Genomic DNA, 24,483 nt, shown 5'->3' with positions numbered 1-24,483 from the left:
GCAGCAGTAGGAGCACATCAGAGGAGGGGTCAGTCTCTGGAGCCATGCTAAAACTTCACATATGGCAACAACCTGGAACATAAGACAGCTATTTGATGACAGTGTGCATCCTCTGAGCGGCCATTACAGTCAGAAGGTGAGACTGTTAACACTATTGTAATTCCACTGAGAGTGGAGTTAAGAAAATAATTGGTGAAATTTTACCCTTATTGGAAGAAGAAGATAGGTAAGAAAAGCATTGAATCCATGTCAGGATTTGTCATGGACATTAGCAAGACTGATGATTTCTTTGCCAGTGATGTTTATCTATTACAAAACATGCACCCTGTGGGAGGCCATCGCTTTACCTTAAGAACCAGATGCATCCTTTTCCCTAGCCAGTGTAAGTTCAGAAGTCAGCCACTGGGTCTCCTTGATTGCAACCTCATGATGAAACATCTTAAGAGGCAAAGTTAACGGGGAAAATTATAAACTATGTAATTTGCATAAGTCTTCTTCAGTAAAGTGAAGTGTAATTAACTGTGCAGCTGGCTGGACTGTGCTCTAGAACCATCCAGAGGGATAAGGTTAGAGAATCTGTCTTCTCTATACTTAGATTGACAGTCTTTGCTTAATGGATTGACGTGTCACTGTGCAGTTGGCTGTTTGTTCCACCAGACTCCTCTTTAAAGATGGAGTGTCCAGAAGAGGGGTCAGTTTAAGTAGGTAGAGTACCATCCCAGCAGTATATGCCCCTGACCACCTACCAGATATAATGCCCATTGGGAGTGGTCACCATAGGCTACATCTAAGTGAAACCCAGAGTCCCTTTGTCATTGTCACAATAAGAAAGCAGTATAGTAAAAAATATTAAAAAAAAATTCCTGGTGTGGGGTTCTTCCCTGCCTTAGACCATTTATATTCCCAGATGAAACACACACACACACACACACACACACACACACACACACACACACACACACCGCAGCCTTTATATTTTAATATACCTTAATTAGCATAATAGCTGGGCAACTGCCTACCCTCCATGCTGTTAGAACCCATTTTCCTACTGATAACTCCGAGTTACTACTTACTAATTTCTGTGTTCTGTTTGGGCTACTCTTAATTCTAATTGGCAGCCCACATGGCCATGTTTTTATGGCTCAGCTACCCCGTTGCTGCTCTCCTTCCCTCCTACACATTTTTCCTCTTTCACAGCCTCATGGTCTCCTGGGAAGCCTAAACCCCGCCCATGTCTTAACTCCCCAATCTTTATTTACCAATCGAAATTAAGTGGGGGCAGGGCTCCTCAGGCTACATTCAGACTCTAAATCTTGGAGACCAGCACTTTGCATTACAGTAAACAGTATAATATAAAACCCGCAAGCAACACAGCAGCACCTAACTGACAGTCTAAAAAAAGAAATATAACCTTACTGGATCTTTTAATATAATTTCTCAGTGACGTCCAATGGACACCATGTCGGTATCCTGAATGATTAACCCCAAGCTGGCAAATTTGTACAGATAGACACATCACAGCTGTGAGAGGCACTATTTCAAATAGAGTGTTTTACAGGCGTTCTTGTTTGTTTGTTGTTTGTTTGTTTGTTTAGAATTAGCCATAGCATTTAAGAAGACAGCCTTGTTCTCCTCAGCTGCAGATAGACACTGCAGTGCCGCATTGAGCTAAAGTCTTGTCTTATATCTGATATATACGGGGGAAATATTCTCCCTTTGAGTCCCTCTGACCACATCAGTGTAGGCCTCCAGGCATGGCTATTGAAAACCCACAGAGTGAGTTGCACAAGCCTGTCATTTTTAATCGTGGTGTGATATTTAGGTGAGGCTTAAAATTAGCATTTTAAAATAAACTTCGATAGGATGTACGTATTAAGCCAGTACCTAATTCTTACTTTTTTAAATATACCCTAAATAGCTTTTTTTTTTTCCCCTTATAACTTGCATAAGCTTTCCAGCTTTCTTGCCAATTCTGAAAGGACAAACGAACATTTAGCCGTCTAGATGCACAGATCTTTTTGTTGTTTGTTTTTTTCTTGAGACAGGGTTTCTCTGTGTAGCCCTGGCTGTCCTGGAACTCACTCTGTAGACCAAGCTGGTCTCGGACTCACAGAGATCTGCCTGCCTGTCTCCCGAGTGCTGGGATTAAAGGTGTGTGCCACCACGCTCTGCCAAACGATTTACTAAAGATATTTTTAGGTTTATATTCTATCATTTTACCACAAGTTGTAGCAATATACCAAGAAGTAAATTCCAATATGTTCCATATCCCTTCTTTCAAGGTCCCAAGATTTTGTTTTACCTCAGCTCACTCTGTGGGACCAGTGAACCAGTAACACTGTCACCCGGTGAAACCAAAGCCAAGTCCTTAACTGCAGCGAACTAGGGATGGAATTAAACCTTGAAAGTGGGGTAGCACGATAGGAAGGGAAGAGGTGGGCAAGCCTGATCCTAGCAAACCAACTTCTGCTGGAGCTCAAACTTGAAAAGAACTAGTTATCTTGATAGTCCGTCCTCATGCTCACTAGAACAGTAGGGTCACCCAGGAAAGCACACAAAGTCCCTATCCTTCTGGCTGTAGGAGCGTCCTTGGCCTGGGTCTGTCATATTCACAAAAATTAAAGATAGGTCTCCATCTTCCCAGGCTGAGCAGGAACTGTCTTAGTGCCTTAAGTGGGAGTAATGCTAGTAGCCACTAATGATCATAGAAATGCTTCCCAGATAATTCTGCTTCTAAAGGATAGGGCATTCTTGTTGCTGATGGCTTTCCTGTCCCTTATTGTTTGTTCTCTTTGGCCCAAACTGACAGTGTCTCTGCTGGCATAATTCTGTCTCCTCTGGTCTAATTCCACATTCCTGCTTTCTTCAGAGATGGCTAATTAAATCCATGATTCCCATCATATACATATATATATATGTATCATATATATGTATACTTCCCCGCCCCCCCCCCCAGGTTTTTTTTTAATAGAGCATGCTTCTGCTTCCTTTTTCAAATATGAGCAGGTTGAGTATTTCTTCTTTTAATTTTATTTTTCTTTGAATATTCTTCTTTTATCTGTCCTTTGACTCTTGGATTTTGCTATAAGCAATCTGGAGGGTCTGTACCACAACTTTTAACATGTTAATTTAGAATCTTCTCTGGTAAAAACTCATTTGCAGGGCTCAGAGAGTTCCATCCTTTAACAAGCCATTAAAGCACAGTTTAACTAAGAGTCTGCCACCTGGTGCCAGCAATAGTGTTTCACTGAAGGCTAGCCTGCTCCTTGTTTCTGTCTAAGATAACACTAGATTCGACGTTAATGTCGGTGAGTGGCCAGTGCTCTATCCTTGATTCTTTATGCAGTTTCTAAGAAGATGCAGATTTCCTCACAATTCCCTCTACCAACCCCCATCCTCATTCAAGTAATTTTAAAATGCAATTCCTCTAGCAGTGCTTTCATAGCAATTGATGTATTTGCTAGCCTGCCTCTCAATGTCACTCCAGCCTTTGCTCCAACGCTGTGTCCACACTCCTAAGTATCTGTTGGGATGACAACCCTATTCCAAGTACCTAATCTGTACGTGTCAGGCTCCTTAGAACAAGCAGAAGGAACAGTTATGTGTGAAGATAGAAAGACTGATTTACCACCCTTGATATACTTGAAACTGGTTCCCAGTACAAAGTAGTCTGCATAGACCCTTAGATCTGCAGGGTATGCTGATAAACTAGAAAGGAATTAAATAAACTGTAATTGTCATGTTGTGTATTAATTAATATATTGTATATACATGAATATTTTATACATAGACACACACACACACACACACAACTAGTGATAAAAAAAAAAAAAGGGCATGGGCTGGAGAGATGGCTCAGTGGTCAAGAGCACCAACTGCTCTTCCAGAGGTCTCTGAGTTGGACCCCCAGCAACCACATGGTGGCTCCCAACCATCTGTAATGGGGTCTGATGCCCTCTTCTGGTGTGTCTGAAGACAGCGGCAGTGCACTCATATATATAAAATAAATAATTATTTAAAAAAAAGATGGTATGAATTTGAAAGAAAGCAAGGAGGACATGGGAGGGTGTGAAGGATGAAAAGGGAAAAGGAGATGATGCAACTATACTCCCAAAGGGGAAAAAATAATTTAAAAACAAATTAACACTTCAATAATATAGGTTGGTCTAATTTTAAGTTTTGTTTTTTTTTTTTTAAATACTGTAGTATATATAAATGAGGTGTTTAGTGTTGGGGATAATTCTGGTAATGATATATTTTCTACGTTTCCATTTGGTTAATAAGATCTCAAGACACAATTTAAAACTGATGTTTTCCCCCTCTAGCTAGAAGCAATAAGCAGCAAAGTCGTGGTATTCTTCCCAGGCAGCGGCTTCAAGTCATCCTCTACGTATCTATACCCTTAGTCATGATTATTTCAGCTGTGTTCATAAGGCAAAGTAAACTGAGTCGTCTGTGTGGCAGAGAAAGAAGTGAAAGCAACAGGTACCTATTAGATATGCACATGTATTCACTACTATTGTATCAGATGAGTCAAGAGAAAGTGATTGGTCTTCATTAAAAATAAGATTACAGGAAAGGCAATGCAAAGAGAGGCATAGACACACATTGCAAAGTGCGTTAATTTCCATTTGTATTTCCAGCCCTAAAACCACTCACTTTCTCACCAGCATCCCTGAGAAAGAAAGTGTTGCTGCAGGCATCTTGGAGGCAAGTTTAGACTCTCAGTTCACTGGTCCTGTCAATTAGCTGTATTGTCCCGTTGTTAGGCCTACATCATGAAGAACTGTAATATCAAAATAAAAAGAAAAGACACAGTCTAAATTTATTATCCTAAATATTCATGTTACTTATTCACACAGTAATTGGGTGAATCCTTGATAGCATCAGACTGACAGACAAGAGACAACATGATGATACTTAGCTTCAGAAAACTTAGTTTTATGTTACAAGTTTTGCAGGCAAAACTATGATACCTTGATCAACTGACACAACCTCTGTATACTTGTGATTTTTGGTATCTCTATAAGCATGAAATGAAGAAAGTTTTCCAATGTTTCCCAAATCTCTAGAAACATATATTTAATAAGTACAATCACCCTATTATCTGGAACCAGGTACAGAGATAGCTAACATTATATTGAGCTCCAATGTGTATTTCATAGTATTTTGCCATAATATTTTGTCTAGGTTTGCTTTTTTCAGAATTTATAGGAAGATTCAAAAGAAGCATTTTTTATGAGAAGGTGAAAGCATCTTTAAAAATATAAAGAGAAATTAACAGATTATTTTTCTAGAACTATACATTTATTTCATAAACAGTAAAAATAATTATTAAATAGTACTTAGAAACAGAAATGCCTGCCACTGGGCTGGGGAGATGGCTCAGTAAGAAAAATTTTTACCATGCTACCATGAAGACCTGAGTTTGGATGCTCAGCCTCCACATAAAAACCTTAGTGTGGCAGCATGTGATTGTAACCCCAACACTCTGCTGGGAGGCAGGCAGAGACAGGGAGATCTCTAGGGTGCTGCCGAGGCAAAAAGTGAGCCCCAGGATCAGAGAGACACTGTGTCCCCCCAAACTCTGAAAAAGTTGTGGAGTGATTAAAAGAGACATTGCCACACACGTACACATACATGAACAGGTGTATACACACACACACACACACACACACACACACACACACCACACAATCTTTCATAAACATGCCAGAAATGCTTGTCATTTGTTGTGCATTGTCACTTGTGAGTTGATTGAAACACACATTTACCCACAGAAACATTATTTGCATCTAGATGAAAAGTGATTTAATACAAAATTTTAAATCCAGAGTATTGCTTAAATATACACAGATGACAAAAATTCTCAAAATTATTTAACATATATTATATGATCATCAGAGATTATCTGAAATTCAAACTTATCTGGCAGATTCACAAAAACCAAAACAACAAAAAGGTCAAAACTTGATGTGTCTATGGGGTAGTATGTTTTGATTAACTTGATTTTTTGAACATTGCTAATGTTGTTGGCTTAAATCAACTTAATGACTTGGGTATCATGGATAGGGCTCCCTATATAGGTATGGGTTAACACCATAAATACTTGAACTAGTTTAAAGTTCAAGTCTCAGTGAACTGTCTGTTCTAAAGCACAAACGGCACCTGTTAACGTTGGAAAATGACATTTTATGTATACAATTCATGTTTCCTTGGACAATGGGCTTTGTATTTAATGTTTGAGATTTATTTCTTTTCCTGTTTAAAAAGAAGTTTTGTCAATCTTGTAGCTCTATAACAGAAGACAGTGTGAGTAACCCCAAGGTGACCACCAGTGGAGTAAGGTAAGTGTGGAGCGATACAATTAATCCCTTGTAGTCATTGGGTTTTAGAACTCCTGAAAATGGCTAGTTTATAGCCTACACATTTCTTTCTGATAGCCTCTACTGTTGTCATCATAGATTGTCTCATAATAGTAAGCATGCTATCCTGGTCTGTTCTATTGATCTGTCCAGAAGAATGATGGTTGAACTATGCTAGCATATATGATGCTACCAACTTCTTGTGGGTCAGGAGAAGAATTTATTAGCAGAGGGAAGGAGAATATATATTCGGATGACATTTACTGTCATATAAGTTGTTTGATAAGGATGCCCTATACGCATATAGTCATGAGATTATTTCAAAGAAATGAGAGTTAGTGAGAATGACCTTGGAGTTATTGGTTTTGTTCTTTAATCCATCTAAAAAAGTAGAGTTAAAGACCAGATATGGAAAAATAACTCAGTAGTATGAATTAGGCATTCACTTACTGTTAGCTATATATATATTAAAAAATCCCCTTAAAAAACAAGGGGCAGAAATTGAGAAGGGAGACTATTTAATGCAAAACTCTATGATTCTTTTAAGTCCTTCATCCTTGTAGCATGAAGTTACATAGCACGATGGTATATTTAGTAAACCTTGAGATCAGTTACTGAGCTGAAAAAAATTTAAGAAATGTATTATTTTGTACTGGCAGTTATCACTGTCATTCTGTTGTTAAAAGTCTATTTTACAAAAACCAGACGAACTAGGAATGCTTTTATTTGAATTATAAGGAGATCTATATTGTGTGACACTTTTTTTTGGGGGGGGGGGGAGACACAAATACACGTGGGCTCACCCCATCTATATAAGGAACCAAGACAAAGTAATGATGCTACTAAAGCCCAGCTTGGTGAAATGGTGACTTTGTTGGGGTGACTTGCAGGAGAATAGATGAAAAGTTTAGTCACAGGATTAAAAAAAAAAAAATGACTTACTGACAGCTAGCTAGTTGTATCACCAAAAGCTTAGTCCAACACTGGGGATGACTAACAAAAACTGGAACCCTTGCTGTCTATATACACATGATGTACAGGCAGTTCCTCGAGTTAGGTATACTTTCTCTTCAACAATCTTTACTGTTTACATAACCTTAGGGAGGGAGGAGTCTTTGTGTCAGGTAAGTTTTAGGGACTTCCTGAGACTTGTCAATTGCTTTACTTCCTGAGTCTTAAATCTTAACTTTTACAACTTCCTGTTGTCATATAAAACTTGCCTCTAGAAAGAATGTTTAATTTAGAGGAAATTGCTACATAAAATATGTGTATTTATTAAAACCATATAACATAGAAAAAGACATATAAAATAGAAAAGGACATATAACATAGAAAAAGACAATACAAAAGTATTTAAAGACACTGCATGAGAAGAAGAGTAGAAACAAATCAATACAAGAAAAATAATTGGAGTAGCAAAGACAAGATGACTGAAAAGTTCATAAAATTTATACAAATAAACATGACTCAAATCAAGAGAGAAGTGATATAAATTATTAATATAAAATGGCATTACTTTTATTTTCTGGGCTTCAGAAGAACTTAAAGTCAGTGAATTAAAATATTTAGATGAACTATATTTCCTTCCCCAAACATGTCTGTCCCCAGCCACATGATGCAATAGTGTGACCAACCAGTCAGTTATCTTATATCTACTTAAAGTCTGAGAGCTGCAGTCTAAACTCTCTTTGTCAGCTATAGCAGCAGCACACACCTATAATTCCAGCCCTTGAGAGGATGGGTCAGTTGGATCACCATGACTCTCAGTTGCTGACATTACAGGTACAGGCAAACACTTTTGGTTCTATTGAAATTTTGCACCAATTATCATTAGAGACATTACCTTATATACTTTACTTTTTGTGGTTCTTTTGTCTAATCATGATGATTGTCTTAATTGTTAACTTGACACAATCTAGAATCATCTGGAGAGGGAGTCACAATGCAATCGGGATGGCCTATGGGCATGCCTGGGGAGGATTATCTTGCTTATGTTAATTGAGATTGGAAGACTCACTCAGTGTTAGGGTCCCATTTCCTGTCAGGAGATCCTGAACTGCCTCAAATTGGAGAAAGGGAGCTGAGAACAGGGAGCAGGCATTCACACCCTCTGTTCTTGGCTATGGATGTGGCTAGTGACTGCTGCCAAGACTTCCCCCTGGTGATGGACTGTAACCTATAACTGTGTGCTAAGCAAGGATCCCTTCCCTGAGTGGCTTTCATCATGGTTTCTTATCATTGCAACCAGCAGAGAAACTAATACAGGCACTGAAGTGATGCTGGCCTTGTCAAATGTGTCTGGCTCTGTCTTACTCTTTGTGGTTAAAAGCCAGCTCTTTCTTTCCTGCATTTGTCTCCTTTCTTAAGAGTCAAGTTTTCATGTATTCCAGGCTAGCCTCAAACTACTAGCCGCTTACCCAGCGGGGTCCAACTTCAAATCCCAATTGTACCACCTCCTCTCACAAGTGTCCAGTTTATACCACAAGATTCCTTATCCACTTATCTGTCAAGGGGGAACCTAGGGATGATTCATGACTTGACTTTGTGAATATCACCTATACTTGGGATTTAACTCGGGTCTTCTGTCCTTTATTCTTACTTAGTCTAGATAGGAGTTTATTCAGTTTTTCGACGGACCAGTTTTTTGCTTTGCTGTTGTTATTGTTGAATTTGATTCATTCTGCTGTGATATTTATCAGTCTGTTCTCTCCTGTTCTCTGCGTTTAGTTTTTCTTTTTCTGAGGTGCACAATCTTGGGCTTTGTTTGGAGTCCTGCCTTGTTATTGCAAGCACTTATTATTATTCCAAAGTTCTCACTCAAAATTGTCCTTGGACATTATGTAAAGTATGAACATAGAATGCGCCCCACCCCCCGTCTCTCTATGTATTAGAGGCTTGCTTTCCAGAATATGAGCTTTTGCAGTGTTTGGATCTTAAGAACCCTAACCTAATTGGTGGATGTATTACTCCCTGGTGATTGCAGAACATTGTGACATAAAGATCATGTAAAGTGGGAACTGAGATCCAGGGGTCCAGTTGCAGTGTGGGGAGGGATCACTGAGTATCCTCTTGGGGTCATGTCTTGGCCTCATGCTTGCCTGTCCTGTTTACTTCTTCCCATAGCTCTTGCATTCCTGTGCCAAGGTTCATCCTCTTAAAAATTAAAAGCGTAGGCAGAAAATCAAAATGGGTAGGTGGTATAACCCTAAATTTAAACTCTCTCTCTCTCTCTCTCTCTCTCTCTCTCTCTCTCCCTCTCTCTCTTCCTCTCTCTGTATGTGTATGTGTATATATATTTCACATATATATAAAAGATAGTTTTCATTGTCTTTCATATATATACATATATATATGTATATACATATATATATGTACATCACTGTACATTGTATTTAAACTTAAGATGTGGGATTCCCTCTCATTCATATATATTCCCTTTCATATATATACATATGAAAGACAATGAAAATTATATTTGGAGACCAAGTACCAGAATACGTTATTAATTAATAAAAATAGATGAAAACTCAATAGCACAACACTGAAACAATGCTTCTGCTAATGATGACGATTACTTGATGACAAAGTGAGTTAATTACTTAGGGTTTTCACTAAAGCCTCAACCAGCCATCGAGAATAAACAAAAGCAAGGAGTGCTTCTAACTTGATAACTAAAGGCTCAAGTGAAAAAAACAAAGCTTCCAGCGCATCTTCAACCAACAGGTACATGCAGATGGCCAGCGGGTGTATGAGAAGATGCTCAAGACCATAATCATCAGGGACGTGGCTGTCGTGGGAGGTGTCACATCTGTTAGGGAGGCTCTTATCAATGAAATGAAGTCAGATCTAGAACGTCAAATGGGAGCATTAGTAATCAATGGAAATAAAAGCCTTGAACATTCAAAATTAACAAATTTGAGTCACACAGCAACATAGCCTCATGATAAACATCACTGTACATTGTATTTAAACTTAAGATGTGGGATTCCCTCTCAAGGGATCTTATTACAGTCAAATAGAAATTTTTGTAGCCCAATCTGGTCATAAACTCGTGATCACTCTATCTTGGCCTTGTGAGTGATAGGATTATAGGTGTGTATTTCCATGCCAGTCAGAGAGCCTTGGACCAGAAAAATATTTACTTTCACTACTTTAAGAAAAAATGCGGATTATGAAAGAAGTTCCCTCTTTCCAGTGTTTAGTTGGCAAAGATTTTCTGCCATTTCATCTTGACTAGATTAACTATTTGTTCTGCTGTACAGAAACGTGTTATTTCTTCAAGTCCCCTTAGTGGGTTGTTGGCTTTATTTCATGAGTTCACATAGTTCTGTTGAGGTTGTTCCGTCAATGACTCCATCTTGAATTTGTTTTTCTACTTGGGCAAGAAGAGAGAAAAGGAGTTGATTTGATTCTGCTTGTTATACATATCCAGCTTGGATAGTACTATTTATTGAAGGTGACATCTTCTCTCCCTTTTCATATTGTTTGAGAATTTCATGCATGTATATAATGTGTTTAATAAAATTTACAGCTCCCTCCCCCCAATTTGTTCCAAATCTACCTACCATTTTTCTCCCTATTTTATGTGCTTTTCTTTTCAATCCAAAGATTCTAGTTATATATAGAACATGTGCAGGGCCATTTACTAGAACATCAGTAACCTCTCAGGAGTCACATCCATGAAGAAAACATGGCTCTTCTTCATCTGGTAGCCATTAGTTGCCAGTAGCTCCTTGGCTAGTGGTGGTACTTCATGAGCCCCTATACCAACTATGCTAGATTTTGACTGCTTGATCTTGTATAGATCTTGGGTGTGCAGCCACAGCCTCTGTGGGCTAATGTGTGTAGTGACTGCACCATGTCATCATGTTAGATAAATATTGTTTCTTTTTGTTTTTTGTTTTTGTTTTTCGAGACAGGGTTTCTCTGTGTAGCCTTGGCTGTCCTGGAACTCACTCTGTAGACCAGGCTGGCCTCGAACTCAGAAATCCGCCTGACTCTATAAATATTGTTTCATAGCAGCTGCCTAGTACCTCATTATTAAAATATTTCTGTGTCTTCTCCCACAATCATCCCTGAACCTTAAGGACAGGGATCATGATATCAATGTCCTATTTAGAACTGAACAATCCTATGATCTTTTATTTTCTTACTATTGATGAGCTGTGGGTCTCTATATTAATCACCATGTACTGAAAAAAAAAGGTTTTTTTTTTTATTAGATATTTTATTTACACTTCAGATGCCATCCCCTTTCCCCATTCCCCCCCTTAGAAAACCCCTATCCCATGCCCCCTTTTCCTTTTTGCATTTATACATTTTTTTTAAAAATAATGTTAATCATAAGCGTTATAAGTTTGGAATTGTTCAATCAGAGGTGTAACCCACTGACCGACCTAGATATAACAACTATCTTTGACTGGTGGAGATACATGAATATCTGCCTCCCTGTCTCCCCCCTCTTTCTCTCTTTCACCACCTAGCTTCTCCTCTCCTCCTTCTCCTCTTCTTACTCCTTTTCTTCCTCTCAGTACTCCTCCTACCTTAGCTCCTCCTACACATCACCCTTCCTGTTAAAATGAAACTTTTCTCTCAAAATACAATTAGAGCATAATTATGCCAATTTGTACCAGTGAGGTACAAGATAGTCCTAATACCCAGTCCATCATTTTGTTGACTAACCAGCACCTCTGTCATCTATCCTAACTAAAACATTTAGTTCTGAACCTGGCTTTAGGATGAATGTCAGCTGATGACCATCCACTCAAATCTTTTCTTTTATGGTAAATAGCTGTAAGTTTTCAACCCCATCAGAAATCCAGAATGACTGAGTTAACTATAATTGTGGGAAGCACAAAGCATAGCTTCTAAAACTTAGCCAATTTATAGAGACCTCTGAACACCTGAAAAGCCCCGATACTACGGAACGTTGGAGCATCAAATCTTCAGCCTTCTGGCCCAGAATCATCTGACAGACCTTGGTGATGCAGGATTATTAAGGACTGATTACTCTGTCTAGGCAGATATAATCAGTCGACTATTCTGCATGTGTGTCCTTTTCTGGACAGTAATTTGTCTGTAGATGGAGAGAGGCAATTCTTGCCTAGTGGCTGTTACCACACAACTGGAGTAACTCCAAGGATGCTCAATTTCTTCTTAGAATCCACGACAGGAAGCTGTCAGGAGCAGACAGGTCTCTAATCAATATGAACATTAATATATAAATATTTGTAGCGTCAGTTCTATGGACTTCTGATGTTTTGAAAACCAACTATCCATGTAAGGTAACCTGGACTGTTGTCTGTTCACTCCTCTCAGCTATTTCTAAATAAAATATGGGAAACACCCTAACAATAAACTCAAAAATATGAATTTGCTATAGTCCCTTAACTCATAGGTTAACCGTCCCAAATCAGTTAAAAAGGTTAAAAAAGGGTTGGGTCTAGGCATTGTATTCCTAAATGTGTTATACAGGCACAATGCCCATGAGCGTATCAATATTCATCTCATTTTTATATTAATAAGAGGCTTGTACCAATGAAAACCTTAAATTTGAGATCAAAGTAAATTTTGTACCATTTAAGAAATTATAACTTCATCTTGATAATAATTATACAGATTTCTACCAATAGGTTATGGCTATGCAATAAGTCCTAGCTAATCCCCCCTGTTCCAACAAAACCACTACTTGTCCCTAGAAAGACAGACCATTATTAACCACATTAGTCCCCAAGCTCAGGGAATAGGGGCACTGACTCTTCTTTAACTTCTTCATGCTGATTAAGGGCGTTGAGATTTTAGAAGAGGGGTTAGGGGGAAGAGTAAGTTGATAAGCCTCTAATGCTGTGTCTTCACTGAATCCAGATGGAATTCCAGGACATCAGAGGTTTGGGCAGGTCTGCTCAGTATGCTTGATGAGTAGATACACCAAAGCTGTGTATTCTGCAATATACAATTCTCAGAACAAGTTTTAGTATCAAGAAAAAAAAAAATTCCCACCCCCAGGGGGCTGACATTTTTTTTTTTTAAAGATGTTGGTTCTGAAGACTTTTTTTCCCCACTTGTTAAAATTGGTTGTAGTATTTACATTTCAGATTTTATCCTCTTAGCCTACTTCCTCCCACCACCCAGAAACCTCCTATCCCATCCCCCTCCTCATGCTTCTATGAGGCAGTGACTGCACCTACCCCCCCTCACTATCCTTTCCCCACCCTCATATCATTCCCCCCCGCCCCCACTGTGTGTTCATTTTTTTTTTATGGGACCAAGAAACTCCTCTCCCACCTATGTCCGAACCAGGCCATCCTCCCCTACATATACCTCTGGAGTCTTGGGTCCCTCCCCTCCCTATGTGTCCATGTTTTGTTTCCCTATTTGCTCCCTTGAGCATTTTTGTTTCTCGTTCTAAGTAGAACTGAGGCATCCCCTCTTGGTCTTCCTTCTTCATGAGCTTCATGTGGTCTGTGGGTTGAGTCTTCACTAATCCAAGCTTTTGGGCTAACATCCGTGGAGATATGTTTGTGTAACTATCTTCTTTTGGGGTTTTTGGAAGATTACTTTCTTGCTTTTTCTAGGTTATAGTTTCCCTCCTTGTGTTGGAGTTTTCCACCAATTATTCTTTGAAGTGCTGGATTTGTGTTGAGATACTGTGTAAATTTGGATTTGTCATGGAATATTTTGGTTTCTCCATCAATAATGATTGACAGTTTTGCTGGGTATAGTAGTCTGGGCTGGCATTTGTGTTCTCTTAGGGTCTGTATGATATCGGTCCAGGATCTTCTGGCTTTTATGGTCTCTGGTGAGAAGTCTGGTGTAATTCTTATAGGTCTGCCTTTATACGTTACTTTGCCTTTTTCCCTTACTGCTTTTAGTATTTTTTCTTTGTTTTGTACATTTGATGTTTTGACTATTATATGGCGGGAAGTATTTCTTTTCTGGTCTAAACTATTTGGAGTTCTGTAAGCTTCTTGAATATTTATGGACATCTCTTTCTTTAGGTTAGGGAAGTTTTCCTCTATAATTTTGTTGAGGATATTTACTGGTCCTTTTAGTTGGGAGTCTTCCCCCTCATCTATACCTATTATCCTTAGGTTTGGCCTTCTCATTGTGTCTTGGATTTCTTGTATATTTTGGGTTAGTAGCTTTTTGTATTTTGCATTTTCTTTGACAGTTGTGTCAATGTTTTCCATGGTATCTTCTGCACATGAGATTCTCTCTTCCATCTCTTGTATTCTTGGTGATACTTGTGTCTATGACTCCTGATCTTTTTTTTAGGTTTTCTATCTCCAGGGTATTGTCCCTTTGTGATTTCTTAATTGTTTCTACTTCCATTTTTAGATCCTGCATGGTTCTGTTTAATTCCTTTTCCCGTTTGGTTGCATTTTCTTGAAATTCCTTAAGGGATTTTTGTGTTTCCTCTTTAAGGGTTTCTATCTGTCTACCAGTGCTCTCCTTAAGTTCTTTGAGAGCGTTATTTATGTCTTTCTTAAAGCCTTCTATCATCATCATGAGAAGTGATTTTAATTCTGATTCCTGCTTTTCTGGTGTGATGGGGTGTTCAGGGCTTGCTCTGATGGGGGAGCTGGGTTCTGATGATGCCATGTAACTTTGGTTTCTGTTGCTTATGTTCTTGCTCTTGCCTTTTGCCATCTGGTTAACTCTAGTGCTGCCTGTACTTGCTGTCTCTGACTGAAGCCTGACTTTCTAGTTATCTAGCTTGTGTCTGATCTCCTAGGGGTCCAGATGTCTCTGTGATCTTTTCCAGCTGTACTGATTATAGTGGTACCTCTAGGATGCCTCAGGATATGGTGCCTCCAAGGTAGTAGTCCAGCTAGGTGTCTGCTGTTCTGGGTGCAGTGTCTCCTCTAGAATATCTCAGGATATGTTGTCTGAAGCTCTGAGTTCATTTGTTCCTCTGTGGCTCTGGATTGAGTGGACCTTCCAGTATGTCTCAGGTGGAATCCGGGGTCGACACAACGGCAGACCTGGCAGAGGTCTGATCCAGGCCTCAGATCTGGGAACTAGTTTCTAAGACACTGTCCAAGTTAGAGTGCTTGGGATCCCTGCTTCCTCTGGGTTCTTGGAGGTTGGGGACAGAGCTGCCACCCAAGATCTGCTCAGTGCTCTGGCCCAGACTAGAAGGACGAAGGTTTTGTTTTTATCTTACTGGTCTTTTGTTTATATACTATGGTTTCCAATTTTGTGTCTTTATTTCTTTTGTTGTGTTTGTGTGCTTTTTCTTTTAATTCTGTTTTTTACTCTCTTTTTTGCTGCTGTTTTCCTAAAGAGAGAGGGAAAGAAGCCACAGAATTTATGGTTGGGAAGGGGAGAGATTAGATGGGGGAGAAGAAACTGTGATCAGAATATATTGTATAATTTTTCAATTAAAAAATAACAAAACCTAAACACAAATGGGATGATGGACCGATAGACCTGTGTGTTCAGTTGACTTATACTAAAGAAGATATCATATGTATTAGTCCTCTATCAGATGTAGGGTTAGTGAAGTTTTTTTCCCAATCTGTAGGTTGCTGTTTTGTCCTGTTGACAGTGTCCTTTGCCTTACAGAATCTTTTCAGTTTCATGAGGTCTCATTTGTCAACTGTTGATCTTAGAGCCTGAGCTGTTGATGTTCTGTTCTTTCCCCTATGCCAATGTGTTTGAGACCATTTCCTACTTTCTCATCTATTAGATTCAGTGTATCTGTTTTATGTTGTATCTAGGTTTTATGTTGAAGTCCTTGATCTATTTAGACTTAAGCTTTGTACAGGGAGATAAGAATGGATCAATTTGCATTCTTCTACATGTTGACTACCAGTTAGACCAGCACCATTTGTTGATGCTGTCTTTTTTTTCAGTAGATGGGTTTGGCTTCTTTGTCAAAGATCAAGTATTCATAGGTGTATGGGTTTATTTCTGGGTCTTCAATTCTATTCCATTGATCAACCTGCCTGTCTCTATACCAATACCATGCAGTTTTTTATCACTGTTGCTCTGTAGTACAGCTTGAGGTCAGGGATGGTGATTCCTCCAGAAGTTCTTTCATTGTTGAGAATTGCTTTTGCTATCCTGGGGGTTTTTTTTGTTTGTTTGTTTTTCTCTGTGAAGTAGAGAATTGCTATTTCCATGTCTTTGAAGAATTGTGTTGGAATTTTGTTGGAGAGTGCATTGAATCTGTAGATTACTTTGGTAAGATGGCCGTTTTTTACTATATTAATTTTTACCAATCCATGAACATGGGAGATCTTTCTAACTTTTGAGGTCTTCTTCAGTTTGTTTCTTTAGGGACTTGAAGTTCTTGTCATATAGATCTTTTACTTGCTTGGTTAGAATTACACCAAGATATTTTATATTATTTGTGGCTATATTTCCCTAATTTCTACTTCAGCCCATTTATTATTTATATAAAAAGGCTACTGATTCTTCATGAATCTTACATTCAATAAATGTCTAATCTAAAATATACAAAGAATTCAAGAAGTTAGACTACAAAAAAACCCAAATAACTAAATTAAAAAATGGGGTACAGAGCTTAGTAGAGAACTCTCAAGAGAGGAATCTTGAATGGAATGGCGGAGACTCACTAAAAGAAATATTCAACATTCTTAGTCATCAGGAAAATGCAAATAATAATGACCTTGTAATTTCACCTTAACAGCAATCAGAATGACTAAGATCAAAAACTCAAGTGACAGCACATGCTGGTGAGGCTGTGAAGAAAGAAAAACACTCCTCCATTGTTGGTGGGATTACAAACTGGTACAACCACTCTGGAAATCAATTTGGTGGTTCCTCAGAAAACTGAAAGTAGTTCTACTTGAAGACACAGCTATTACACTCCTGGGCATATATCCCAAAGATGTTCTCTCATACCACAAGGACACATGTTCCACTATGTTCATAGCAGTCTTATTTATAATAGCCAGAAGCTGGAAAGAACCCAGATATCCTTCAACAGAGGAATGGATACAGAAAATGTAGTTCATTTTCACAATGGAATATTGTTCACCTATTATAGACAAGGGCATCATGAATTTTGCAGGCAAATGGACGAGCTAGAAAATATTATCCTGAGAGAGGTAACCCAAACCCTAAAGGACATGCATTAGGTATGTACTCACTGATAAGTGGACATTAGTCAAAAAGTACAGAATACCCATGATACAACTCACAGATCTTATGAAGATTAACAAAAAGAAAGACCCAAATGTGGATAATTCAGTTCCACTTAGAATGGAGAACAAAATAATCATGGAAGGCAGAGGGAGGGAGAGACCTTGGTGGGAGAGGGAATGGGAAGGCGAAGGGGGCAGGATCAGGTATGGGGAAAGATGAGAGAAGCCCAGAGGACCAGGAAAATAAATGAAATTATGCAGCATTGAGGCTGTGGGGGCAGGGCGAAACCTCTAGAAAGTCCCAGTGACCTGGGATGTGAGAAGCTCCCAGGACTCAGTGGGGGTGATCTTAGCCAAAATACCCAACAGTGGGGAGAGGGAACTTGAAGAGACCACCTCCAGTAGACAGACAGGGCCCCCAGTTGAGGTATGGGGCTACCAACCCATCTTCAAAATTTTTGACCAGAATTTTTCCTGTCTAAAGGAAATGCAAAGACGAACGTGGAACAGAGACTGAAGGAAAGACCACCCTGAGACTGCCCCAACATGGGATTCATCCCATGTGCAGACACCAAACCCGACACTATTGCTGAAACAATGTTGTGCTTGCAGATAAATGCCTGGCGTGGCTGTCCTCTGAGAGGCTCTACCAGCAGCTGACTGAGACAGATGCTGATACTTACAGCCGATCACTGGACTGAGGTCGGGGACCCCTATGGAAGAGTTAGGGGAGGATTGAAGGAGCTAAAGGGGATGACAACCCCACAGGAAGAACAACAGCGTCAACTAACCTGGACCCCCGAGAGCTCCCAGAGACTAAGCCACCAATCAGAGAGCATCCATGGACTGCTCCATGGCCCCAGCACATATGTAGCAGAGGACTGCCTTGTCTGGCCTCAGTGGGCGAGGATGCTCCTAGTCTTGTATAAACTTGGTATCCCAGGGAAGGGATTGGATGCTGGTGGGGGTGAGGTGGGGAGGTTGGATGGGAGCAACTTTTCAGATGCAGAAGGAATGGGGGATGGGGTGAAGAACTAGGGGAAGGAGGACTGGGAGGAGGGCAACATTTGGAATGTAAATAAATAAAATAATTTAATTTTTTTAAAAAAGGAAGACATCTTAGCATCAGCACCATAGAAAAGGTGTGATTGCTTGGACACAGTTTTTGGAAGGATAATCGTATAGAAAAATTTTAGCATTTCTTCAAACACACATAAACATGCCCACAGAGAGATCATGACTTCAGAATCATAGGCTGCAAAATCTCCACCAGATGCACTCTGCAAGAAGGAAGAAAATAAAACATGAGTGATACGTCTTTGTTACCAGTAAATAGACAGATGCAAAATGTATTAATTGTGAAGGAAACGCTGTGGCTTTGTGCAAACCAGGAATTTTTTATAGTTCTTTTAAAAAAATTATTTTATTTATTTATATTCTAGCCATTATCCCTCCCTTCTTGGTCCCCCCCTCCCACAGTTCCTCATCCAATTCCTCCTTCCCCGTGCCTCTGAGAGGTTGCTCTCTGTCCAGACACCCCCCTTCCCTGGAGCCTCAAGTCTTAGGCGTATCTTCTCTCAGTGAGGCCAGACCAGGCAGTCCTCTGCTATATATGTGCGAGGGGCCTTGGAGCAGCCTATGTATGCTGCCTGGTTGGTGGCTCAGTTTCTGGGTGCTCCATGGGATCCAGTTGAGACTGCTGGGCTAGCTATGGGGTTGCCCTCCCCTTCAACTTCTTCAATCAAACCCTCAATTCAACCTTGGGATCCCTGACTTCAATCCAATGATTGGATGTAAGTATCTGCATCTGTCTCAGTCAGTTGCTGCTTGGGACTCTCAGAGGACAGCCATGCTAGGCTCCTGTCTGTAAGCACATCATAGCATCAGTAATAGTGTCAGACCTTGGTGCCCCTCCATGAGATGAAGAATACCAAGTTGGGCTGGCCACTGAACCATTTCCTTCTCCATTTTTTATCCCTGCAGCTCTTTTAGACAGGAACAATTCTGGGTCAGAAATTTTGACTGTGGATGGGTAACCCCAGCCCTCTACTTGAGACCCTGTCTATCTACTGGAGGTGGACTCTTCAAGTTCCCTCTCCCCATTGTTAGGCATTTTGGCTAAGGTCACCCCCATTGAGTCCTGAGAGTCTCTCACCTCCCGGGCCTCTGTTTCTTTCTAGAGGGTCCCTCTACTCTCACCCCTCGAAGCTGACTCTTTCCATTCATTCTCCTGGCCCTCTGGGACTCTGGGATTCTCTCCTGTTCCCCCCACCCCCATGCCTGGTCCTGTTCCCCTTTTCCCCTCCCCTTTCCCACCCACATCCCTCCCTCCCTCCCTCCCTCTGCCTCCATGATTATTTTCTTCCCCCTTCTAAGTGGGACTGAAGGATCCTCACTTGGGCCTTTCTGCTTGTTACACTTCTTACGGTCTCTAAGTTGTATCCTAGATATTCTGTACTTTCTGGCTGATATCCACTTATCAGTGAGTACCTACCATGAATGTCCTTTTGGGTGCAAACCAGGAATTTTTAACCACTAAAGCACACCGCTAAGACAACAAAAATGCTAGGAATGGAGTTTTAAAAAAGACATTTTCAAAAGATGAGCGTGAAACAAATCCAGGTAAAATGTAGCATTAACATTGGATGGAAGCCGTCTGTGGGAGAGAAAAGGTATTCCAAAGACATGTGTGCAAAAAATTATTGCTGCTACCTTGGCATATGAGTCCTTGTGAACATTAAAACTATTTTGTGTATGGATGTCTTCACGTGTATATGGGTGTGTGTGCACGTATGTGTGTGTGTGTGTGTGGCAGTATTTAATGCAAAAAATAAAACCACATAGAATTTCCAGTTTTTCTTTTATACTTTAATTCAAGTTGCTTGTGTCTGAGAATATAAAGTCCAAAGTACTGTCTTATTGACTCAACTCCTGTGAATGAATGAACACATGCTGTTTTTAGAAATAGCTGTAATGCGCAGTTGGGTGCATTTGCTACTGAGGTGCCAGGTAATTGTTTTGTTTTCTAGTATTAATCTGCTATTAGTCTTCTCTCCTCAATGATCTGTGTCTTTAAAATCATTTGAGCTAGAAATTGGGTAGTTGCAAAAGGAACTGAGCAACACAGCCTCACTGTTTGTGATCTGGCTTCTCCCGCAGCACCCCTCACTAATCAAGTATTGGTACCCCAAAAGAAGATAATCTGGATTAACCATGGGAAACTGGCACTCTGAGCAAGAAGAAGGAAAATACAGAACCAAACCCACCCACAGCTTCTTTCCCGCTTGTGCAGAGATGGAGATGAGTGAGGACTCTAAACCATGAACCAATAAATCAGCTGTGGCTAAACAAACGCATTCCCGTCTGGTGTCTCCTCCGCATCATCAGTTCCATTTCTACCTTATCCGCTTCTACCTCTGTCTGGGAGAAATGGTAACTCTGTACTGCGCAGACGAAGACTCGATTCTCATGAAGTTGTCAGGAGACTCCAGTGCACCCTCACTTCCCAAGGGTCAAGGATTTCCTGCCCCCATTTTCTCACTGCCTAGGGTGGCCTGATTCTTCTCTGTCTTCTTCTAACCTTCCCACCTCAGACATTTATCCACAGAACAAATCCAATACTTGTTTGGCTAATGCTGCTCTTCTTCTATAATTGCTAAGTAAGCTGTGCCAAGGTATCTATTCAAAAGGGGCTGGAGAGGTAGCTCAGGAGTTAAGAACACTGGATGTTCTTCCAGATAACCAGGTTCAATTTCCAACACCCACATGGCAGCTCACAACTGTCTGGAACTCCAGTTCCAGAGAATCTGATGCCCTCTCCTAGCTTCAATGGGTATCAGGCATTCAGAATGCACAGACATTGGATTCAGGCAAAACGCCCATACAAATAAAAACTAATTAAAAAATAAATCGTTAAAAGTAGATTTATCATTAAGCTGGGGAAGGAAAAAGCCCAGGGTTACTTTTCTGCATAGGTTTCTTCCATAGTCAAGGTCTTATTTTATGTTATTACCATCCATCAAATGTGATATAACTGAGGCCACGATGTGTGGGTCCAGTCTACTGTTTATCAAGTCCCTTGGCACTGGTGTGTTTTGAGCACTGCACACCAGCTCATTGGAATGGACCATGAAAGTTTCCAAACTTGCACAAGCCAGTTAAACTGACTTAGTTAAATTGTTGAATTAAAGGAAAGCTAACACTCACAATGTAACAATTCTTAATTATTTTATTGTAATCTTATCTTTCCCCCTCCCCTGCCCCCAAGACAGTGGTGATTGTGCTTTCGTGTCAGACTTTCCTCTATTTCCGGTTCTACAAATATCAACCATTGGCTTGCAATCAACTGCTTTCTATGGAAATCTACAAATGCACGTTTTCCTTTTGTCTCCGTGGAGACAGCTGTATATTTCCCAGCCTGCCATTGACTGTAGGGCATATCCACTTCTCCCTGTTTAATTTTGTTTGTTTATTTTAAAAATTATATTTATTTATTGTGTGTATATATGCACCTGCACTTGCCACAGAGTATGTGTAGAGGTCAGAGGACAACTTGTGGACTTTCACAGGATAGAAAACCACACAGCTTGGATCTTCCTCCAAGGAAAACCACTGCCCAATGGCAAAGTATGGGAAGATAAAGCCACATGAAATCCCTAGTATTTTAGGGTCTGCCTCAGTTTTTAGCAAGCTACATGGCCTGCTGAGGGGTGGCATCCATCCAATTACTCGGGAAGAGAATAGTGCCATGCTGGCTCATTTGTCTGTCAACTTGACACAAACTATAGAGTCCTTTTGGAAGAGGGAACCTCAGTTGAGAAACTGTTCCCACTAAATTGGCCTGTGGGCCAGCCTGTGGGCCAGCCTGTGGGCAAGCCTGTGGCTTGCTCCTTCCTTCCTTCCTTCCTTCCTTCCTTCCTTCCTTCCTTCCTTCCTTCCTTTCTTCCTCCATTGATGGTTGACGTGTGAGGGCACAGTCTACTGTGTGTGTGGCCATTCCTGGCCAGGTCTTCACGTAAGAAAGTGTGCTGAGCAAGCAAGTTACAAGGAGCAAGCCAGCAAACAGCAATTCTCCATGGCTCCTGTATCACTTCCTATTTGAGTTCCTGTCCTGACTTCCCACAGTGATGGTCTATTACCTGGAAGTGTAAGTGATATAAACCCTTTCTTCCCCAAGTCACTTTCGATCACAGTCTTTTACCACAGCCATAAGAAGAAACCTTAGCCGAGACAAATACCAACCTAAGCCACGAAGCTCTGATGAGCAATGTCTCCTGAGGTGCTTCCAGGCTTAGCTCTCTGTGGCCCAAAACTTTTGTCAAGCTTTGTTGTAATGTTTCCAGTTTATTATTATTGTTGTTGCTGCTGCTGCTGCTGTTTTCTGGTCCAAACTTCCTTTGGAAAGAATCCTGCATCCTCCTAGCTTTGACCTGATAAGTCTTTTGCTGTGGAACTGCTCCTTAGAGCTTACATTGGGACATTCTTCATTTACCAGTGCTGGCAATAACACACCTTCTTCCTCCTCAAGAATCTCTTCTTGACTCTTTGAAAGCGAAGAAGCTTTTGCTTAGTATTCCCCTCCGGAATTATATTTTATGTTAGCCACCACTGCGATTCCTTAACTCTTTAGTAACCTTAAATCTTAGTTTAATTCTTTAATCTTCAGTTTCATTCCTCCCCTGCAGTATTCTTACGTTAGGTACCAAACCAACGTTATCATTCACAGTTTTACTATGGATTTTCCTTTCCATATATTTCTTGTTGATCATCTCATTTCCTCGTTTTTCTCATGTTCTTTCCATGATCATAAGCTCTGCATTTCAGCTCAAACAAGCATTCACAGCTCCCCTCTCACTATCCAGACCCAATCTCCCTAGTGATGCCCGGCTTTAACACACCTTAAATTGATCAGATCTCCCAGTCCCTGTCACCGTGGACATCAGATGCACACAATCTAAATATCATCAGTTTCCACATCAAATGATTCACCTAACACAACCAGAAGCACCCATGCAGACTAGCATCTGAAGTTCATCTCTAGATCTTCACTGCTTCAGGTATTTTTTTTTTCCTATTCTCTAGTTCACAGAATATAGGCACTGCTGGACTGAAGCACACAGAATTCTCCTAAATGAATACACTCTCTCCAGGGTAATGTAAATATATATATCTGGAGAGATAGCTAAGAGTTCAACATCTGAATCATCTGGACCCACAGGCAGCAGGAAGAGATGGTGAGCCACTCTTTCTGGCCTGAGTTTCTGAAACCTTAAAGGGTACTCCCCACCCCTCAGTGGCACACTTTCTCCAACAAGACCACACCTCCAATAATGCCGCTATGAGTTAAAGGGGACCATTTTCATTTCCACATGCATTTGTAAATACTCAAGCACTTAACAGCCCAAACCTGGAAATGACTCAAAATGTTTTGCAACAGATAAACGGTTACTCAAACTGGGAAGGCTGTTTCTCACAGTATTCCATTTTAATACAAGAGAATCAAAAAGTGAAAACAGTAATAGAAGTAAAGGAATGCATGCCTAGCAGATACATCCAAATCAGAACCCACCCGACTTGCTATATGATTGTGTTGATGAATTTACTAGCATATTAAACATTCTATGTATGGGGAAGCGATTAGGTGATAAGCTTAAGGAGGCAAAAGTGTGGGTATATCTATAAAGTGAATTATCAAAAAGCTTTATTTTCATTGTATAATTTTCTTGATGTGATTACAGTTATATGATTTTATATATATATATATATATATATATATATATATATATATATATATGATTCAATAGCTAACAAAATCATTACACACACACACACACACACACACACTAGCATATATGTTTTATCATAAAAAGAAGCAAAAGAAGGACACTTGGGTTCTCCTAGAAAAGCTTCAAAAGTTGCATTTATTATTTTTAAGTGTGTGTGTGTGTGCACCTTTATGAGTTAATATGTACCATGTATGTGCAAGAACTCTCAGATGTCGAAAG

The 24,483-nt window shown here is 40.1% G+C and overlaps 1 protein-coding gene across 3 annotated transcripts in view; it reads left to right on the top strand.

Moving 5' to 3' along the window:
• Positions 1-24,483, top strand: part of LOC117721752 (disintegrin and metalloproteinase domain-containing protein 5-like) — a 77,880-nt gene that overhangs the window by 52,506 nt on the left and 891 nt on the right. The window contains exons 19-21 of one of the 3 annotated variants that reach the window (XM_076913919.1): positions 4,326-4,485; positions 6,294-6,347; positions 20,639-20,834. In XM_076913919.1, the coding sequence (XP_076770034.1) occupies positions 4,326-4,485; positions 6,294-6,347; positions 20,639-20,651 (227 nt within the window). In that variant the 3' untranslated portion in view covers positions 20,652-20,834. Of the gene's footprint in view, positions 1-4,325; positions 4,486-6,293; positions 6,348-20,638; positions 20,835-24,483 lie in introns of those variants that run through there. The other 2 variants (XM_076913918.1, XM_076913920.1) reach the window with 2 other exon arrangements.

This window comes from Arvicanthis niloticus, chromosome 16 (assembly GCF_011762505.2).
Source record: "Arvicanthis niloticus isolate mArvNil1 chromosome 16, mArvNil1.pat.X, whole genome shotgun sequence".
Lineage (NCBI taxonomy): Eukaryota > Metazoa > Chordata > Mammalia > Rodentia > Muridae > Arvicanthis > Arvicanthis niloticus.
The sequence above is the reverse complement of the archived record's forward strand: the minus strand, read 5'-3'. Positions and strand labels throughout refer to the sequence as shown.